Raw genomic sequence first — 22314 nt, 5'->3', positions numbered from 1 at the left:
CCCTCTCTCTCTCTCACTCCTACTCATTCATATGGTGAAATTACTCAGCTTTCTGTGTTTAAAACTCCGTGTAATTTCCTCATGATGTGTTCCCTTTTCTTTGCCCATCTTGTGAAGCACTCCAGCACCAACTCTTAAAGTACCTGTTCTTCATTAGCTCACTCTGAATTTAGGTTTTGGCTCTACCCAAAGAAATACTGCAGTTTTATTTCTCTGAGTGGAACTTCTCTGTTAATAAGCACTCTTGGCTTCACTAGTTCTCTTGGGTCACATGTCTGTCTTGCTGAAGATAAACATTGAAGGTTGAGAACTCTTGTTCTTTGTTGATTGCCTCTTTCTATAGCACTCATTTTCTTCCTGTTAAAACTTTTTTCAGTTACTAAGAAATCTCCTTGTCTCTACTCTGAGAAGTAGAAATGAAGGGGAAGAAGCCTTTGTCTGCTATAGAGGATTAAATGTTTGGTTTACATAATGTGTAAATACCTGCTTTTTAATATTCATTTTAAAGTTTTAAACCATAATCATTAATTTGTTCACTTTGACTTTATTTATAGTGTTTTAAAATATTACATAATTTCAATTTCTTTTCTAGATTTTCCACTATTACGGCCCTGCATTAGAATTTGTGCAGATGATAAAATTATCAGATCTACCTTCCTGCTATATGTCAGACATTGAATTTGAATTGTATCCTTTCATTTACATCTTCATGTAAGATTACATTTTCTGTGTCAGGTGGAATGTTTCCTGGTACCACTCCACATGTAAATATTTAACCATCTTTTTTTTTTTTAAATAATATTCAGTATATTTTTCTTTTCAATTGTGTAAAGAGAAGTTCTACAACTTGTAAGAAAACATCTCCCTTGAGTACTGTATTTATACTTCTGGACTAAGCAGATTTCCTGGTATTGCTACTTATTGATTATGGGCTAGAGAGGAGGGAGAATGTTAGGAATATGTGGAGAAAAGCAGTAACTTATATATTGCTGAACGTTCAGATGTTTCTCTTGCCATCAGCAGGATGGATATGTCTGTTCACTGTATCTTTTTATATACTTAAGTAGATATAAATGCTATCAGATATCTGCACATATTCAATATACTTAAAACTCTCAAGAAAATATATCTAAGAATTTTTAGAAATACATCTAAGAACAGAACACTTTGTATAAAAAGATATTGTTGGCTGGAAATGGAACACTGGCATGATGTTCTTGAATTTTTGATTAGAAGTTACGATTTTATAAACCTCTTGTTCTGATAGTTTATAATAATGCTATTCATAGTCATACTATTTCTTGGTGTATTTTCAGAATCAGAAAAATAATTATCCTTAAATAAAGGAGTAATTGTGAATTGCTACAGTTAAAATTTTAAACACTTTAAGCACCTCGTGAATTGGAGAACCACTTACATTAGGAAGTAGAATTCTCTCACAGTTACTATTCCATCATTTCTTTAACTCATCAGTACAGAGGAATGACTAAAAACAGTACCAAGAAGAATTCCATGTTGCTGTTGGAGCAGATTTCTTCTTTGTGTGGCAAGGTAGAGAAGGTTTTTTTGGTTTTGTTTTAATTTAATATTTAAGAATGTGTGAGACAAGGGAATGTAGTCTGCGAATCTATTTTGCACGATGATTTGGTTTCTTTAATATAGCATGATTTTAGTCCTCATTTATATTAAGATACCTTGAACTTTTCCTAGTAACCCCAAAGTCCTCTGTAAACCTGAAGTAGTGTTTTGTTTTTTACAATAGATTTAAAAAAATAAGCTTCATGACTGGTAATTGCGTTAAAAATTTAAAATTTTAGGGCACATTAGATTATTGTTAACCTATTCCTTCAACATCTGATTTCAATTCTGAGAGAAGATAGTCATATATCTACATTATCCATTTCGTGGTAGGACAGGTGGGTGCAAGTGAGAAAACTTTCTAAAGCTTCACTGAATTATCATTTGTAAGTTTTCAATTTTTCTTTCTTAATTCTGATAGCGTTTAGGAGATTTGTAGCTATTTCAGTATATATCGCACACACATACACACATATATAATGATTGGATAAATTGGTATATTTAAAAAATTTTTAACTACAACATAAAGAGTTTTAAGTGACATCATCTATCCAAAGTTAAGTGTAGTTTTTAATAGGAAAAACTAAAAGTGCTTTTCTTTCTGCTTATTTGTTCAACTGCTGTGTTCTATGAAAACAACTTTTAGTGCGCAAAATATTTATTGGCAATATTTACATAACATTTTCTTATTGTTTTAACAACAAAATACTGTTATCAAACAATTCTGCTGAGAGAAAAATGATTATTATAATTACAGTCCCCCCATAGTGCTATAATCAAATCTTAGTTATAATTCCTTGAAAAAATTGATAAGGGAAATATGATTTTGGCCTTAAGATGCTTGACTATATGGTAACATAAAATTTTGGCTTTCAACCTCTTTTATCTATGAAATGGTTTTTGAATTGTGCACTATTTATTTGATGAAAGGGCTTTTGAAAGAACAGCCTGAAGTATAATATTAACCTGTGTTTTCATCCTCTGTAGAATACCTAGCATATTAAATGTTGAAATTTTAAATTTTATCTTTTTTTATTTATCCAACATATGTCCTACTCTGTGCCAAGCACTGCACTAGATTTTAGGGATCCATGGATAGATTCTATAGATGAAGACTATCTCGTGGAACTTACATTTTGGTAGAAAAAATAGAAAATAAATCATGAGAACAATGAAGAAAATAAGCAGACCGAAATAGGATGATCAGGTAGAGGGCCTACTTTAAACACAGATTAGTAAGATGATACATCTCTACAGAAAGGTGTACACAGAAGTCTTGTGAAGTACCATAGTTTAAAAAAAGACCACAAGACAAAAATCACTAAGAATTAAAAAAAAAAATCTTCATCTGTTTAGTGATTGAAGACAGGCAACACTAATCCTAGAAGCTAGCTAAAGTATTGATAGCTTTAATATTGTAATTTCAATTGTTTTAAATTTTTTGTATTAAGATTGTCATTTTTATGCTTCTTGGACAATTGCTGTAAAATATTAGGATATACTTAATCAGTAAGGGACAAATAAATGGAACTTTGTATATGTTTCTACTTTAATGCAGCAAAAGAGATAATTTTTAGAAACATGCATTATGTAATTTAGCTAATATATCTCTGTGAAGCAATTCGTTTTCATTTACTTAGTCTCTTACACTTTTGGAAAAACATAGTTTTGAATTGCATGCTCATTCCTTGAAATAATTCTGCTGTTTTATAACTTGGTTTTCATTTATTTATTAAACATTAATTGTGTGTGTGTGTGGGTGGGGGACTTCCTGCTATATACCAGGTGCTTATTTCAGGAGGAAATAACGTGGACAAGGTCTCCCCTGGGGAAGTTTTCATAGTGCTTAAATTCTAGGGATTTCTGTGATCCTATGTCAATTTTGGAGCTTAACCAGAAAAAATGTGTGATTATCTTCGAATAAAAATAAAAGTCTTTTAGAGTAAAGCTTATTTTCTTAGATTAGACAAGATAGGAGTGTTAGGGAACCGTGATATCTACTAATCAGTTGACCAGGAAATATTTTTTTGAAAGAGGAGAATTTGCAGGACTAGAAACATGATTGCCGTGGTGCCTGCTTGTTTGGGGTGAGTGCCTACTGAAAAGATTGAATCGAGGTATTGAAATTCAGATTTGAAATGTTATTTGGCTTTAAATTCTAGAGGTAGAATGATAACCTAAAAGGATCATTCTCAAGTCTCTCAGAGTCTCCCTAATGATTAGTGTGTGAGTAAGAACAAGTTATTACAATCCAAGTTTGTATGACTACCCTATAAACAACTGACAAATTTATTTTATAGGGAATTATAGCTTATAGGATTTAGAAATGTTTATTTTCATATTGGTAGCAAATGCTTAATAAAAAATAGTCTATCTCAAAAATGTGGTCACATCTTTGGCTGTAGTGGATCAGGACACATTTATATCAGGCTATAAGTTATACATTGAACTGCATTTAGCATCTCTGAATTGGTAAGCTATAACTATAATTATAACAATTATGTAATTGTTAAGCTCTAACTGGGCCCTGATCTAGTAACTCACATTACAAATTCACATTACAGCCTTATCTACACTTTGGGTCATACTATTTTGCCATACATTTGGGACTATGAAGTCTTATTTATGTAAGAATGAAGAACTAGGATTTAGTGTTTAGAAAATTACACATGTATATTTTATACTTAAGAATTATTTTCCATTGCTAAATATTTTTATTTTTAATGTCTAATGCTCAACTATGTAGAATAATTTGACTTTAAATTTTAAAAAAGTTTATAACTATAATAATAAAGAAAAATTACCATATTTAATTTTACCATTTTTATTTTTCTTCTAATATACTTATTTTCTTATCTATTAATTAAGAATACATCAGTAAAAGTAATAAATAGCAATAAAACTAGTACACTAATGTATTTAGTATCACATATCTCATGCAACCCTCCCACCTACGTAGGACAATTAAAAGAGATTTTGTGTTGGATTTGAGCTCTTTGGCAAATGCTCTGCCTAAATTTCCGCAAAGTTTTGTTGTTTTTTTTTCAAAAGATATTTATTGGGATGTGCTGACTTGTAGATTATGTTGTAAAATAACTGACAAAATGTTGCTTTCAGAGTTGCACTTTGATTTATTCAGTACTTAGTCAAACTGATAATTTAAATATATTATGGTAGTTTTTTGGAGACAAATATTTAATAAACATCTGTATGCCGAGCTCTGGGAATACAGAGATGAATGAATTGAGTTTGCTCATAAATCAGTCAGAAGCTGCTGTTCATCTGGCGTATGATTCATGGTTTCTCTGCACGTTATACCTGTTAACATTAAATCTCTGATTTCTAGGAACAAAAATTTTGAAATTGCCTTCCAAATTATTCTAATTTTGATGCCAGAATGGTAATTTATCTAATCAAACGGTTATAAAATTATGGCTTAGTATGACAGAATCTTTTGATGATAGAATCCCTGGCCTCTCATTAGTTTGCAGATATACAAATAAATTACATTCATAACCTGAACTTGAAGCAAATATCGTGAGTAACAAGGTTTTGGAGATAGATAACCCAATGGAAACGGGATGTGTATAGTTTTGAAGAACATTCTGTATTTTTATTGTCTGGTTTTTTGTTTGTTTGTTTTTGTTTTTGTTTTTTAGTTTTTATAGTGGGTGTTTTGGGAGAGAGCATTACTACATGCATGTTTTATAGGTGAAATATGAGTGGAAAATTGCCAGATGATACTATTTAAGAATTACTCTCAATGTGTAGTCACTAAAAATATTTTCTGCTTTATCCAGGTTGGTGCTCTTTTTGTATTGCCATGTACTGTCAGTAACATACTTATTCCACCTCCCAACCAACTCAGCTCAAGAAAATGGAAAGAGTATGTAGCTAAAAAGCCTAAGACAATCAGTGGTAAGTAGTAAATCTCTAAGTGGTTTTAATGGTACAACATAGATATGTATTTTTTAAATTCGAAATGGAGATAATATTTCTTTATGAGAAAATATTACTACCGATTAAGAAGGACCCACATCATTTTAAGATTTTTTTTATTATCTCTAACATCCTACTGTAACATAAAATATATCAACCTTATTAAAAAATAAGGCAGAACTAAAGGCAGAACTTTTAGTTAATTAGATAGTTAATTTTATTGAACATGGATTTCTTAGAGATAGTTCAGGAATACAATTTGTAAAAATGAAGTGGTTAATTTATTATATGGTATATTAAAAAACAAAGTTGTGATTACTGTTTTCCGAAGAAATTAGTAGAACTTATTTCACAGCTTAATTATATGCTATACAGCGTTCTAAGTACTTTAGAAATTTTGATCCATTTAATTTTTATAGTAGCCCTATAAACTTATTTTTTGCTCATTTAACAGCTGATGAATTTGGGGCTTGGAGAAGTTGGAGAACTATTATAACTGGCAGACTCTTGAAGTGGAGAACTCTTATAACTGGCTCCACCAGTTAATAGCTCTGTAACTTCTCCAAGGATTTGAACCCAGGCTCTGTGCTCTTAATCAGGACATTGCGTTGCTTCTCTAATAATCTGTTACAGTCAAGATTCCATTGTAAAAATGAAACCTTAATTTCTGTTATAATCAGATTATTTAAATCCAAACCTTAGTTTTTTATAAGGTAATTATGAAGCTCAGATTTTTAGTTACTCGCCCATAGCCACATAGCTAAAGTGTGTTTCTTTATAGTTTGCTTCAGTGTAAATTCTTTTTCTAAATCGGACAATAATTTGTTTAAATTATTTTTGAGCTTACAGTTAGTTTTTGTGACCCACGATATGATGGGACTAAAGAATTGGAATCGAGGTATATCTACCTGGATCGTTCTAGAAGAAATCTCTAGAAATACCCCAGTGTCCTTAGAAATACAATTTTACAATCAGTGGCCTACATATGGGAAATAGGTGAGGAACTGAAACCCATTTTAATGTTGAATTTGAAATACAGATAATATCTATGTGGACATTTTAATCTATAGAGTTTGAAATTTAGATTTATATCTCTAGAGAGTGGTCAGGGCTGGAGATTTAGATTTCAAGTTGACCAGCTATTTTGTTTATCTATTTTAAAACAAACTACCCTAAAGTTAAGTGGCTTAAAAGAGCAAATACTGTTTGCTCAGAGTTCTACAATCTGAGGTAGGTTCGGCTGGGAGGGTCTTCTACCCGTCTCGCCAGACACAGCAAGAACAGCTGTGTTTCTCTCTCCGTGTGGTCCCAGAGCCTTTCCTTGTGTGGTTTCTTCATGCGATCTCTGCAGCAGGAAGTTTTACCTGGTGCCTCAAGACTCCAAAATGTGCAAAGTCAAAGCTGCCAGGACTTTTTAAGGCAGTCCCAGAATTGGCCCAGTGTCACTTCTGTTGGATTCTATTATTTAAAGCTCCTCACAAGAATGACCTAGATTCAAGGGAGAGGTGACTATGTAAGAGTGTGAATGCTGGGAAGCCACCAAAGTAAAAGCCTACCGTTGGTATATACAGGTAACAGTCGAAGCCTTAGGAGTGGTTGGAAAAAACCCATACAGACGTGCCTGGAGAAGAGCGCTAAGGACAGGGTTCTTAGAGATACCTGAATTTAAGATATAAGTGGAGGAAAAGTTAGGAAATGATTTAGTTAATGGTAGACAGAAGACCCTAGAGAGTTATAATCGTTAACATCAACGTCCAAATATCATTTATGACATGATAAAGAGTATGGTGCAAAGTGTAGGAAATAAAGCGAAGTCAAACTGGGTCACTGCACTTGAGAAAGTACATGCATGTTTTTATTTGTTTGGGAAATTTATAGTCAAACGAGGAAGGCGCTATGGAAAATCATTATAAATCTGTTTAGCCGGCAGTGTGAAGGTGAAGTGTATGACCTAACATAGCCTTAAGAATTCAGGAAGGCTTCCTGGAGGAAGAGATATTGTTAATACAGATTATTGCACTGCTAATGCATGAAAACATGCAGCTTTAACCCTTCTCAGCGCCTCACAAGGAATAAATGTTTACCTGATGATTTTGACAGATGCTCAAAGTCAGAAATAGATTTGCTGGGGTCAGTTTCACTTGTACTGCATCAGAGTCAGTTTCACTTATACTGCATTAAATCATGGGATAATATTTATCTATTTCTCAATGTTACATATATTAAAACTTATTAAAATGAATTGAACATTAACATTTCCTAACTAAAATTGAGTGTACTCTGGGCAGCCTATTATTTATTTTTTCTGTTGTAACTTTTTCCAAGGTAATTTACTGATTTAGAACTTATTCTTAATTTAGTTGTGTGTGTGTGTGTGTGTGTGTGTGTGTTTTATGAGTTCATTACAACTCTAAGAAAATACCTTACTGTGTGGCTTAATTTGAGGTTTTAAAATTATAACCACTTGAAATTTCAGGATTAATTTTGGTAACTTCTGAATAGTAATGAGACATATGTCACATAATAATCTTCTAAGCCAGATTGTTGATTGCTAATTAGGCTATATCATAAAGGGCTGATTAAGCGGACACTTTACAGTTTTGTTTTTTTTTATCTTAGAAGTAGAAACAAAATCAAATTGGGCAGTTGATAATAAAGTCTGTTCTACTCATAACTGTTTCTGTAGGAGAAATTCTTAATATATCCCATTGATGAGATTCCTTTTATAAAAGGAGTAGCCAAGTTTTAGCTATTATAAAAATTTTAAAAGCTTTTATATAAGAAAACTTCATATGCCACTCATAGTGCCACTACCAAGAGCCAGCCTTTCTCACTATCTAAATCAGTATCAACTAGCAGATCAGCCTCCGAAATCAAAACTATTTTCATATAACCTCCTGAATTATGCCCAGCTGCTCTCTACTATTGCCCTACATGTTCCCTATGTTCCAAATTAAACTTTATACTATTTTCTTAAACTACTCCCTGGTTTTATTCCTTTATGATCTTATCATCCATTCTATCAATTATACCTTTCCTTCATTTTTTTGAAGATTGAGTAGATACTATGTATCTGGCATATTGCTATAATCTGGGGATTAATGATGAGTAATTCCTCTTTTGGAATTTATAGCGTAATATTGAAAATAGATATTGAGAAGTAATTTAAATCTTACTATAACATTGTATTTAGTAGCAACCAACTAGAAACAATCCCGAAGGGATATTAGATGAAAAAAACGAGGTGTCCAAAGGTTGTTATGCTAAAATCTATGGTAAAAACTCAGAGTGTGTGCATGTAAGCATTTATGCATATTTGTTTGTATATGCATTAAATATTCAGTTTTTCAGCAGATATTTTTATTGAACACCTATGATATACTTGGCCCTGTTTCATATGTTGGGCCAGCAGTACATAGAATAAAAGTCCTTGCTCTCAGGGCGTTTACATGATAGCGGAGAAAATAGCTTTAGTTCTTCCCCCAGATAGTCCTGTGATTAGGTCTCTCAGTTGGGGGGGTGGCTTTACTTAGAAGTCATTTTCTCATTCAGGACCTAATTTTAGATACCTTCTAAAATTAAGCTGTTCTTCTGACATTATATCATCTTCCCAGCTTTATTTTTTTCTTCTTAGTACTTATTGCTAATATAATAAGTGTGTCTGTTTCTTTCACTGGAAGTGAGAAGAAACAAGATGAAATTTTTTACTTTAATTCATTGTTTTATTTTCAGTGCCTAGAATAGTGTCTGATACTAGGTATTCAAAAATATTTTTTAAATAATAGATGAAATATATTTTTTTAGATAGTAATAACTGCTTTCTGGAAAAGTAAAGAAAAAATTTAATGAACTTCATCCATGCAATGTGAACTGAAATTTGTGCCCTAGTTTTTATCAGTTCCTTAGGTCTAATATAGCATCCCTTGATGGAATAAAATACATAAATATATATTAGCTTAAACCACATGTTATTGCTTTATTTATATATCAGAAATGATTAAATATCAGCAATTTCATATGGTTTGACCTAAAATAGAAAAACAATGCCCTATTAAAGTTTGCTTAAATTAAGAGTAGTAAAAGAATGATTTTTTTCAAAGTGATTTTTGGCGAAAGACCCAGAAACTGTTATGATACTGGGAAAAATGCAAAAGAACTGTATGAACCAATGCAATGGACTAAACCCTATTACATTTCCGAAGAAAGACTTCTATATTTAAAACTTGTATTGTAAAGCCAGTTGTATAATTAAAAATGCCTGGCTCACCATATGTTCACAGAGAAGTTTTATGAAATTGGCAAAAAATTGGATGTTGATCATTGCCTAACTTTATATTACAAATGAAAAGGTAAGATATGGAGAAATCAAGAAATGTCCCTAATGTCACAAGGTGAAATCAGAATTTTCACCCAAGTCTGAAGGCATTTATAGGCCATCTATGACAGTTTTACTTTTCTGAGTTTATTGTTGCCTCATTTTAAAAAAAAAAATGGAATTCTTTTGAAGGGAAACATTTTAAAGGTACTCTTGGGAAAAAAATATCTTATTTTGTTGACAGACAAGTCTTCTAATAAAAATATTTTAAAAAGGACTAGACTAATAAGAACTGATGAAATGTCTTGAATTGATGAAGCATATACCTCATCTCAAATCAGTAAGATAAAAGTGTTTCAGAATAGTGAGCTGAAACTAATAAGGTTAAAATGACACAGTGTGACTGATCTATAAATAATTTCTATATTAAGAAAAGGTAAAGGACTCTGATAAAGATTTTGAAAGAGATTTCAGTGACATAGTATTGACATATTATAGTATTCTCTCAGTCAGCAAACATTTATTGCGTGCCTGCTGTATTCAGGCTATTAGTCTAGGTATTAGGGATGTAGCAGTCACCAGTATTAAACAACTTCGCTGTACTAACTTTTACTGAGCACAGCATTCAACAACATAATCATTTTTTTCAAAGATGTATAGAACATTCTTCAGGAGAGACAATGTATATGTTAGGCCATTAAATGAGGCTCAGTAAATTTAAATGGATAGAAATAATGCACAATATGGTCTCCAGCTACAGTGGAATTAAATTATAAATGAACAACAAAAATCTGAGAAATGCTTTAAATATTTGGAAATTAAATAGCACACTGCTAAATAACCCACAGGTCAAAGAAGAAATCAACAGGGAAATAATAAAATAGTTATAACTGGATGAAAATAAAAACAAAACATAAATTTATGGGAAGCAGCTAAAGCAGTACTAAGAGGATGTTAAATGCTTATCTTAGGGTGGAAGAAAGATCTAAAATCCATAATCTAAACAACCTCAAGAAACTAGAAGACTAAATCCAAGTAAGTAGAAGGAAGGAAATTAGACCAGAAGTCAATGAATAAAATATTGAGGACTATAACTAACGAAAGAACAGCAAGGCATGTGCACTGAAAATGACAAAACATCACTGAGAATTAAAGGAGGCGTAAGTAAGTGGAGAGGGACGCCATGTTCGTAAATTGGAAAACTCAGTGTTATTAAGATATCCATTTGTAAAAAAGTATGTGTGTGCGTGTGTATAACTGTCATATAGAAATTAACTTAAAATGGATCATATATCTAAATGTAAGCACTAAAACTGTAAAACCTCTGTAAAAAACATACACCAAAAGAATGATCTATAAAAAAAGAAATCTATAAAGTCACCACAATTAAAATTGTCTACTTTTTGAAAAATACCGTTAAAAAATTTTAAAGGCTACTAAGAAAAACTACTAATTATATAGCTAACAGCTATGTGTGTTTGTGTGTATAAAATTCTTACAACTCAATAGTCAGGAGACAACTCAATTAATAAGTGGGTAAAACGTTGAAAGACACTTCACTAAAGATACACGAATAGCTAATAAAGCACATGAAAGATGCTCACATCATTAGTCTTTAGGGAAATGCAAATTAAAACCACAGTGCGGTTCTATAAAAACTCACTAGAATGGCTGTTATTGAGAACAGTGACTATCAAATGTTCATGAGGATATGGAGAAACTGCAAACCTCACACATTATTGGCGGGGATGTAAAATGATACAGTTACTATGGAAAACAGTTTGGCAGTTACACTTAACTACACAGCCCAATACTTCCACTCCTAGGTATTTATCCATAAGAATGAGAACATATGTTAATACAAACGCTTGCAAGCAACTAATTATAAAATCAGTATTTGTAATAGCTAAGAATTAGAAACTGCAAATATTCATCAACTGGTGACTAGATAAGCAGTTTGTTTTGTCTATACAGTGGAATAGTCCTCAGCAATAAAAAGGCATGGAAAGTTCTGGGTATAACTAAATATGCTAAGTTTCTAAAGTCAAGCTTAAAAGACTATTTTTACATGATTTCATTTATGTGAAATTTTTATAAAAGGCAGAGGGAGACAGCAAATCAGTGTTGCCTGAGGCCATGAGTAGGAGGGGAGATTGACTGCAAAGAAATAATGAAAGTTTTCCAAAACTGGATTAAAGTGATGGATGCACAGTTGTATAGTTTCCTTAAATCAATCCAATTTAGACTTTTATGTATATGTACATATGTACATATATGTGTAAATTATACCTCATTAAAACTTTTTTTTTTATTAAGAATCACCTGAAGACCTGACCTAAATGCAGGGTTTTTCTTCCCCACTCCTGAAGACCTGACCTAAATGCAGGGTTTTTCTTCCCCACTTCGATTCTTAAAACCAAATCGAATTAGAACCACCATGACAGTTATCAGAAAAGAAAATCAAGTGGACCCTACCTGAGAGCAATTAAATCTGGGGAAACCAAGGCCTTTGAAGTGCTAACAGAGCCCAGGTGTTGCAGATGAGCATCCGGGACCCCTAACCTATGTCCTAGATGTGTTCTCTTCAGCTCTATGCTAGTGAGCCACTGTTACTGAAGAGTCTTTTTCAGATGCTTTGAGGCAGAAAAAGGATTGAGCATCAGTGCCTTAAGGCTTTAATTCCTTGGCTAGAAAATGAGGATGACTATAGGAAGAGCTATAAGAATTGAATAACTATGCTAATTGTGAATCTGTTACTCTGTGTATTTACATAAAAATTATTTAATAAGTCTTCAACTAACACCTGCTAAATCTGAAACATTTTTAAATGACTACATAGTCATTATGGTTAGGGGAGTTCTTTAAAATAAATATTTTTCTTTTGAGGAAAACAAGTTTATAATTATAGCCTACAGTGATTAAAGTGCTCATAAAAGTGATGAGATTTAAATAATGTGAAAAAGATGTCATAGATTGAAGAGAAACATATCTTGAGTTGGCAAAGTGCTAAATTGGTAAATGAATTAAGATCACTGTAACTCTTGGCACACCTTAGTTTTAAATACAACTGGTAACAACTGTTTTTCCTTTCTAATAACCTTTACTTAAATTCCTTTTCTAAAATTGATGTTCATGAATAGAATTAATGTCTCTATTGCAAGCTAATTTATTTTTGTACTTTTTTGGGGGATAGACTTTAACCCACAGTATGCTCCTGTGCATAAACTATTATAATAAACTTACAGTAGATTTTTTTCTCAGTGTTTATTTGTATAAATACATATACATACATATATAAATATATATTTTATGTGTATGTATATATATATATATATATCCCAAAATGCTAAGAACTTTATTTGTTTGATCAGAACCTTACATTCCTAAGATAATTATAAATTTTAAAAAAGAGCTTTGTTGAGATATAATTCACCAATTAAACAATTCACCCATTTAAAGCATACGATTTCATGGTTTTTAGTCCATTCACAAAGCTGTGCAGCCATCACCACAGTCACTTTTAGGACATTTTAATCTACCCCAAAAGCAGTTTAAGACCCATTTGTAGTTACTCCCCTTTTCCATCACCTGCCTCTCCCAGCCCTTAGGCAACCACCATCTATTTCTGTATCTATTTGTTTGTTCTGGACATTTCATATAAATGTCATCATACAGTGTGTAGTCTTTAATGACTGGCTTCTTTCACGCGCCATAATGTTTGCAAGTTCATCCGTGTTGTAGTACATACCAGTACTTCATTCCTTCTTATTGCTGAATAATCCTCTGTCATTTGGATATACCACATCGTATTTATTCACATCAATTGATGGACATTTGAGCTGTTGACAGTTTTGGGCTATTATAAATAATGCTGCTATGAATATTCATGTACTTTTTTGGTGAACATATGTTTAAAATTATTTTGGGTATAACCTAGGAGCAGAATTACTGGGTCCTATGATAACAAAGTGTTTAACTTTTTGAGGAGCTGCCAAACTGTTTTCTAAAGTGGCTGCACCATTTTATATTTCCACCAGAAATTTATGAGGGTTCCAGTTTCTCAGTATCCTCATCAACACTTGTTATTATCTGTACTTTTGATATAACTACCCAAGGGACATGAAGTGGTATCGTGGTTTTGATTTACATGATCATATTAGCTAATGAAGTTGAACATCTCTTCACGTACTTATTGGCTACTCTTGTATATCTTTGGTGGAATGTTTATTCAGATCTTTTACCCAGTAGCCTTATCATATGGATAGCTTTGTTTTAAAAAAATAAATAAATTTTTAGAGGAGCTTTAGGTACATAGCACAATTGAGTGGAAAGTACATTCAAATAGCCCATGTCCCCACACATATGCAACATCCCCCGTCACCAACATCCTGCACCAGAGTGGTATGGTAAATTGTTACAATTGATGAACCTCCATTGACACATCATTATCACGAAAGTCCATAGCGGGTTGATTTCTCAGTCTCTGACGGTATACTTTGAAGCATGAAAGTTTTTAATTTTGATGAAATCCAATTTTTTATTTTTTTCTTTTATTCCTTGTGCTCTGGTGTCACATTTAACAAACCATTGCCTCATCCATGGTGATGAAGATTTATGCTGTGTTTTCTTCAAAAAGTTTTAACATTTTAGCTTTTACATTTATGTCTGTGATCCATTTTGAATTAATTTTTGTATTTATTGTGGGGTAGCGGGGCAGGGGCCAACTTCATTCTTTTGCATGGGAATGTCCAGTTGTCCCAAGATCATTTGTTTGTAAGACTATTCTTTCTTCATCGAATTTTCTTGATACCTTTGTTGAAAACTACTTGACTGTAAATGTAATGGTGTATTTCTGGACTGTCAACTCTGTTCTATTATGTCTATCCATCCTTATACAAGTGCCTCACTGTCTTGATTACTGTAGCTTTGTATTAAGTGTTCAAACTGGGAAGTATGAATTCTCTTTCATTCCTTTGTCCTTATGACATACATTCTTCTCATTTCCGTATTCTCTCAGAATGATAATATAATAATTTCAGATTGATATTTATTGTTTTAGTTATTAAAGCTTATGGAATCAGTATTCACAGTTGAGCCATGTAGCATATCTTATTTTCCTTTCCTGTATAGTATTTTGTTTTACCTGGAATTAATGATTCTTCTCTTCTTTTTCTTCTACCTTTTTTTAAAGTATTCAACCCCAAAGCCTTCTCCCAGTTGTGAAACTCCTTACAGTACATTCAAGAAATCTCTTCCAGATCTTTATGATCTGTCTAATTCAAATCGATTGGTTTTACTCTCTAGATTTGTTGCATAGTTTTGGGTCAGAAACTATCTTTTCATCATCATGGAAATTTCATTTGTTGGTTCCTTGGATCCTTTATTATTCCTGTTTCTTCATTTACTACCCCATTTGGGTGGGAGTAAAAATCTCTAAAATTGTCTAAAATCTTCCTGTGAAAGGGCTCATAGGAGGAAAATTTTCGAAACCCTCTGTGCCCAAAAATGTTTTTATCCTACCCTCTCACTTTAATTTAGCATTCTAGGCTGGAGAACATTTTTTCTAGTGGAATTTTGAAGTCATTGCTCCATTGTCTTCCAACTTTTAGTGATATTGTTTAGAATTTTAGTGCCATTCTTTTACTCTTGATTTTTTATAAGAAACCTAGATTTCCTCTGGAATTTTGTAGAATCTACTTGTTCCTAGTCTTCTAAGTTTTCATGACGATGTTCCTTGTTGGCCCTTGGCATGCCTGGAAACTTGTCTTTTTATTGGGGACAATGTTATAATTATTTTATTGATAACTTCCTTTTCTTCATTTTTTAATGTCTCTTTTCTGTTATTCCTGTTTGGATGTTGTTCCACCTTGTTTGGATCTCACTCTCTGCCTCTCTTTCTTTCCTATTTTCCATTTCTTAGTCTTTTTACTTTACTTTCTGATAGATTTCATGAACTTTATCTTCTAACCTTTCAATTGAAATATATATTTCTGCTTTCTTAATTTTAATTTCCATGAGCTTCTTTTTAATGTTCTTATCATTTCTGTTCTTATTTTATAGATGCAACATCTTTTCTGAGGATTTTAGTGGTCTGATTTGTTGGTTGTGTTTTTGTGGTTTATTTTTACTGCACATTCTTTGTTTCTCTGCAGTCACTTTTTTTTTCTGTTTGTTATTTTGGCATCTGGCTTTCATACTTGAGGCTTTCATATTTGAGGTCCCATAATGTTTGGCTGTCTGTTTCTATTTAAGACCTTACTTTACATTAGATGACTTCACATTAGATGACCCCCGATATTGGGATTCTTTTCTCTACGACTGACTGCATTCCTAAAAGAAGGCTTAATTCTTCTATCTGACTCCCAATATTCTGTATACAAGCATTTACTTAATCCACTGATAATCAACTCTGACCCTAAGCTCTGTTTTGTACTTCCCAGACTGGAGATACCTTGCTTTACTTTTTCCAGAGAATTAACAGCTTCTGGGCTAGGGAAAGGATAGTTGTTTGCTTGAATAGAATGAGGAATCAGGAAGTGGAACTGAGCTGCTTCTCAAAGAGACTTTCAACCTGTCTTATTTCTTGTTCGTTTTGCTTCCAGTGCCATCTGGGGCCATCCCAGAGTCTCTTGTCAGGGGTTGTAGTATAAATTACTTTGCTTCTGAGCTTTCTCCTCTGTTTTTCTCAGCTTCCTTAGTAGTCAAGAGAGTGAAGTCTGTTACCAATTGTTCATCTGCTTTTCTGCTTTCAAAATTTACCTGCTGTTCTCTCAGATATTAGTCCTTGTAGATTTATGCTATTTTTAAAATCTCTTTATTCTCATTTCATGGAATTTCAGGAGATGCTGAAAATAAATGCTTATGTCCAATTCACCATCTTCAACAAAAAGGACTCTGCTTCAATTTTTAATCTCAGAGGCTTCGCAGTTTTTCTTCGACCTTCACTATAACCCTCACTTGATTTGTTTTTAAAATATACTAGATGCTGTCTTAGCTGACCTTCACATAACTGGCATGCCAGATTAATGAATACTCTCCATTCTCTCTGTAAAATACATTATGGGTGCCCACTGCAAAGAGCAAAAGTCACTCTTAAGTACATCGGCACGCTTCTGCTCCCACCAGTTGAGTTGTGTGTGCCTGCAAGGGTCAGTTTATTCTACTTTAAAGAATGGAAGCTGGAAATAGTAGTTGATATATTATGGGTGTGATTGTATAAGAAAAACATCATGGAATACTAATGAGCTACATCAAAAGTTAATGAATGAGTACATGTTGTTTTAAAGTAAAATGTTTATGCTTGATGTTGACTTGTTATGATTCTCTGTTTTAACATCTTTCTCAGTTAATGAACAGCTGCTAGCTCCAAATATATTGGGTGACAGCTTGTGTTAAAATAACATAGACATGTCATTATATCCTGTGGGTCAAATGTATGATTCTGCCATATTGCATGCTGAATTTTTACATGCTGAATTTTTACTTAGCAAGACAATTGTTTTTGTTTAGTTCCAGATGTTGAAGTGAAAGGAGAGTACTCTAGCTATTATCTCTTGTTACAAGGTGATGACAGTAGGAAATGTAAAGCCACACTGATTCACTCAGCCAACCAGATCAATGGCTCATTTGCTCTCAGTTTAATTCATGGAAAGATGAAAGCAAGGACAGAAGACACCATGTTGAGTAAGTGTTAACTTTAGGTGGAAAACATTTTTATATTCGTTTGTATATATAATTAACTTAGGTGGTTTTTAATGAACTTATCTCCAAACTTTGTTTCACTTTTAGCAAATTTACCGTTTTATTTTAGACATATTATAACATATTTGAACAATTTAGAGGACAGAGAAGTAATCCCTTTTATATTATACCCAGTACAATTTATTAGGTCAACTCTCAGTACCAACTAGGAAATTCTTAATATTTTTCACTTTAAACACATTTTATTTTTCTATAATTTATTTCTTATTTTATTTCTCTCAAGCATCTTGTTCTATTTTATTGCTCATCTTTTCTTTTTTCTCCAAGTTCTACATTTTGGTTATTTATTACTTACCGTGTGACAAACCACCCCAAATTTAGCTTTAAAAAGACTATGTCTTGTAGTCCTGTGGGTTGACTGGGCTTAGCTGGATGTTTCTATTTTGAAGTCTCACATAGGAGTGCAGTCACACACAGATGGGGCTCTAGTCATTGGAAGACTCAACAGGGCTTAGTATATAAGGTGGCCCTTCACCCACACGTTTGGCACCTGGGTTAGGATGGCTGGGACAGATGAAAGTGAACTTTCTTTTTCATGGCCAGCTTGGGCTTCCTCACAGCATGAGGGTCTCATGGGAGTCTGATTTCTTCTATGGTTGCCAGCTTCCCTTAGAGCAATTGTCCTATGGCCTAGCCTAGAGGCCATTCACTGTCACTTTTACCGTACTTTATTGGTTTCCTAGGGCCAGCCTGGGTTCATTGTGGAAGCACTACACGAAGGGTGAAAAGCAGATGTGGTTCACTGGGGGCCATCTTTAGAGACAAGCTACCGTACTCCCATCTGTATTTCACATAGGAGTTTCAGTAGCTGAGCCTGTAGAAGAAAATGTGGTAGAGAGAATTCTGTTCTGCTATCCAAATCCTTCAATTTAAGAAGCAAGTCGGAGTTTTAAAATGTACAGCAATTTAGTATGCTTGTTTTCTGTAGCATAATTATTATTTATTATGAAATATGCAAGATCAAGAGAGACGAGTAGTTGACTTTATTTTAATTATGTAATAACACATTTCTGGGGAACTGAATATTAATTGTTGTCATAGAACATTATACTGATTTTTTTCTGTTTCTCAGGCTTTCCTTTTGACTTCTTGTCACTTCCACATTTTTCTGGGGAGCAACTTATACAGAGAGAGAAGCAGTTAGTTAATGTTCAAGCTTTGGCTTTGAAAGAATGTCTGAGTAAGTAATACTCTGTACATTTCATTCTCCTGTAAGGATGTCGACTTGTTCAGACATAATGCATTGTTATTGTTATCTCCACGCTTTTTCTTATATACTTTGTCTTTTAGGTATGACTCTCATTTGTAGAACTATTTTTATTCTTGTAGAGGTAATGTAGAGTAAGACTAAACTTTTTTCCCACCACATTCATAAATTTTTCTATAAATAAATTTTTTTATTTATTCATATATCAGTTAACTTTTATAAAAATATTTCTCCAAGGAAATTTTGTATCTGACCATTATCAACTGTATGCTAGAAAAGATACCTAAATCTTATTCTGGTTAATATATATCTCTTTATAAAATTTCTCTTTATACATATTTTAGTTGTCATAGGAGGATAGAGACTGCAAATAGAAGAAAATGCAAGTTCAGAGAAATTAATGTTAACATGAGCATTAATTCTTCAGTTTTGATCATGACTACTAATAATAACTAACCACATTTCCAATACTGGGTAAAGTTGGCATTATGGATTTTTCCTTATTCAAGAAATTAACACCTTTTCAAGGGTCATGGTTTAAGTTTCTTTTTTTTCTGTATTACTATGTTATGAGTCTTAACATTTTTTTTTTTTATAAATAATCACCCATTAGTATCTAACATGAACTTATTTTAAGCAAATTGAGACAGAATTTCTAAGAAATTAAATCAAATTGTGAGGGCTCATTGGTTTTAGAGATAAAATATTAGAATTAAGTAGCTACATTATTAAAAAACTCTCATTCTTTAAAAACATTTAAAAATATCTTGAATTTAGTAGCCTATTTTATTCAGTGGAAAATAAGACTTGCCTACTTTTTCAGTTGTACAAAGTCAGGGTAATTGTGTAGTTTTGAACTCCAACAATTGTGTTTTTTGTTTCTTTTTTTTAACTATGAAAATGATAGTAGCTCAAGGAAAATATAATTAGGAAGACAAATCAGTTTCAGTAAAAAATAGTACATGTTAGAATCCAACAAAGAAAGAAATACTGTAATACTACTATTTTTGTGGATAAAATACTTTAATTTCAAACATCGACCAACAGTGTTATTCACTCACTTCTTGACTTTGTTCTGTCCCTGCTAAACCCTTCTGCAGGCCCTGATTTCTTGCCATAAACCTCCTGCAGCTTTTTATAACTCAGTACCTTCAGCATCTCCCCTCTCTTTTATCTTCGCCTCTCTTTCTTACCCTTCCAACCAGAAAGACTATCAGAGTGGAAGAAGAGGCAGCTCTCTGAAGCTGATGCATCTCCCATTTGGGTAAGAAGAGTTAACCCTTGTAGGGCCATCCCTTCTGCTTGGTTGGGAAGGGACATCCTAAACAGCTAAAACGACATAGCTGCCTGCAGGTATGACCAGAAGCTCTGCTGGAGGTAGGGAGAAAGGAAGTACTAAATGGATGCTGAAAACATAGAAGCACCAGTATCTGAACTGTCACACAGGCAGCAGCTGTAAGGATGCCACAGGGCTGGGCAAAGGAAAGGGCACGTAGGAGGCCTGAAGTTGATGGAAGCCTTGGGGCTAGTAGCTGCTAGAGATACCAGCTCTGGGCATATCCAGGAAGTGGCCAGTTTGCAATCTGAAGCTTTAAATCTTGATTAAGATTAAGGACTCAGTTAACCCATTGATGATGGAAGTACCCAGAGAGTTGATAACGGATTAAAAATTTGGGGACAAATATGTATCCGTTCAGAATTCCTATATCTCAAAAGACAGAGTTAAATGACTGTAAAATAAAGTTTTCAATGTAAGAATACCTGATTCACAGAGAAGTGAAATATGAATACAAAAGTACTTAAACTGATATTTTTAATTGTTATTTGTGATAAAAAATAATGTAATGGAAACAACTTTCTTTGGGAAAAAAATCAGCAATTCTATATCAGTATGAAGATTGTGTATTCTTTGCTGAAAAACAGAAAGTTGTTCCACAAGAATTTTCGAAATTATTAAGACATGGAGGAAGCTTATCTTCATCTCCCCCTGTCCTTTCTCTGAGTAGTACTGAAGCAAAAAGAGCTACTGGAAAAGTTTGCACAAAAATGTGCAAACTTGATTCACATTATTAAGGCACTTTGTTCTTTAAAATAACACAAAAGTCAATTAAAACTTCTGTTAGGGTTTAAGTTTTTAGAATCATGTATTTTCACTAAGTTTATTTTTAAAAATGGCATCTAATACTCTTGTTTAGAATGACATTTGAATTTTATAATTTATATTTTCCCTTTTTGTAATTTATAACTTTTTGTTTTTGGAAATCTTATTTCACTGACTTTTAAAGAAAAAGTTTAAGAATGCTGAACAATTTTTAAATAAAAGACTGTTCAGTATGATGCAGAACAGATACCGAAACATCAATGCTGTCATTTTGTTCCAGTATTGCGGTCACTGCTCCGAGCTCTCCACATCTTTTTAACATTTATAGCACCCAGTGCAAACCTGATTCATGCTTAATCTGCTGATTCTTTAGATATTCTACTTTTAAATATTTTTCTTTAATAAATCCTCGGTTTTTACTAGCTTTTTTAGGAATGATAGTTTTTAGCTAATCTGTTTTTAGACTTTAGTTCACTATATTTCTTCAACTCTTTATCTGACTCTGTGTGCAAACTCATTTGTGTAGAGACTATTTTTTGCCTAGGTAAATTATCCTGCTCATAACCCTGTTAAACTTCATCTGTTTTCTCTCTATTGCTCAGTCACCAAGGTCAACAGGAAGTCTTACTCTGCTCTCCAGATTGCCCAATATTGTAATATAATTGACAGTTTTAATAAGCAGAGGTCAGGTTCATGATTTAGGTATATTTTTATAATTAATACAAATATAGGGCTAGTTTCTGAAGCATATTACTTACTGTACATCTTTCAGATGAAACCAAATCATGGATAACTTTTTGTTTTAGAATGGTTCCCAGCAGATTGTGCAGAAAACAAAAAGCTTTGTTGCAATGAATGAAAATAATTGAAACTATTTATTTTCTCACTAAGAAGATGTAATAGAAGCAGCATATATTACAACTCTGACTTTACCATTACTAATGTTCTTGCCCTGCAGACACCGTGTGTTACTTCTATTGGATCAGAACTGAAACGACCCTACCAGTAGCCACACTGGTTGGTGGGATTTTACAGGGGCATTTCTCCTAAAGCTGGTGGTCTAAAGTGGAGCCTTAAGACTGGCTGCTTTCCTCTCGCCTCCTCCCTTGTCATATTTATGCGCCGACCTCACATAGTACAATGTGATGAGCTTTAATCCTCTGTGCCTAAGGGCACAGCATGGTACTTTCCAAATAGTACACACTCAATAAATGTTTGTCGAATTGAATTCCCTATGAATATATACTTTACCATTTTATTATAGAAAAAAATGTTATCAGTCCATAAGTGTTTCAAAAATGAAATATTTTTATAAAAGTAATACGTAGTTATAGTTTAAAAATTCAAATGGACCTGGAAAACAGCAGCGCCTACCCTCTCCTCCCATCTTTCTGTCTTTTTCCACAGGCAGCC

The 22314-nt window shown here is 33.0% G+C and overlaps 1 protein-coding gene across 2 annotated transcripts in view; it reads left to right on the top strand.

Moving 5' to 3' along the window:
• MTBP (MDM2 binding protein) overlaps window positions 1-22314 on the top strand; it is a 62679-nt gene that overhangs the window by 11938 nt on the left and 28427 nt on the right. The window contains exons 9-13 of one of the 2 annotated variants that reach the window (XM_006916585.3): window positions 593-687; window positions 1479-1551; window positions 5379-5496; window positions 17342-17515; window positions 18666-18773. In XM_006916585.3, coding sequence (XP_006916647.1) covers window positions 593-687; window positions 1479-1551; window positions 5379-5496; window positions 17342-17515; window positions 18666-18773 — 568 coding nt within the window. The remainder of the gene's footprint in view (window positions 1-592; window positions 688-1478; window positions 1552-5378; window positions 5497-17341; window positions 17516-18665; window positions 18774-22314) is intronic. The other variant, XM_025050095.1, reaches the window with a different exon arrangement.

Source organism: Pteropus alecto, unplaced genomic scaffold, assembly GCF_000325575.1.
Source record: "Pteropus alecto unplaced genomic scaffold, ASM32557v1 scaffold164, whole genome shotgun sequence".
NCBI lineage: Eukaryota > Metazoa > Chordata > Mammalia > Chiroptera > Pteropodidae > Pteropus > Pteropus alecto.
The sequence above is the reverse complement of the archived record's forward strand: the minus strand, read 5'-3'. Positions and strand labels throughout refer to the sequence as shown.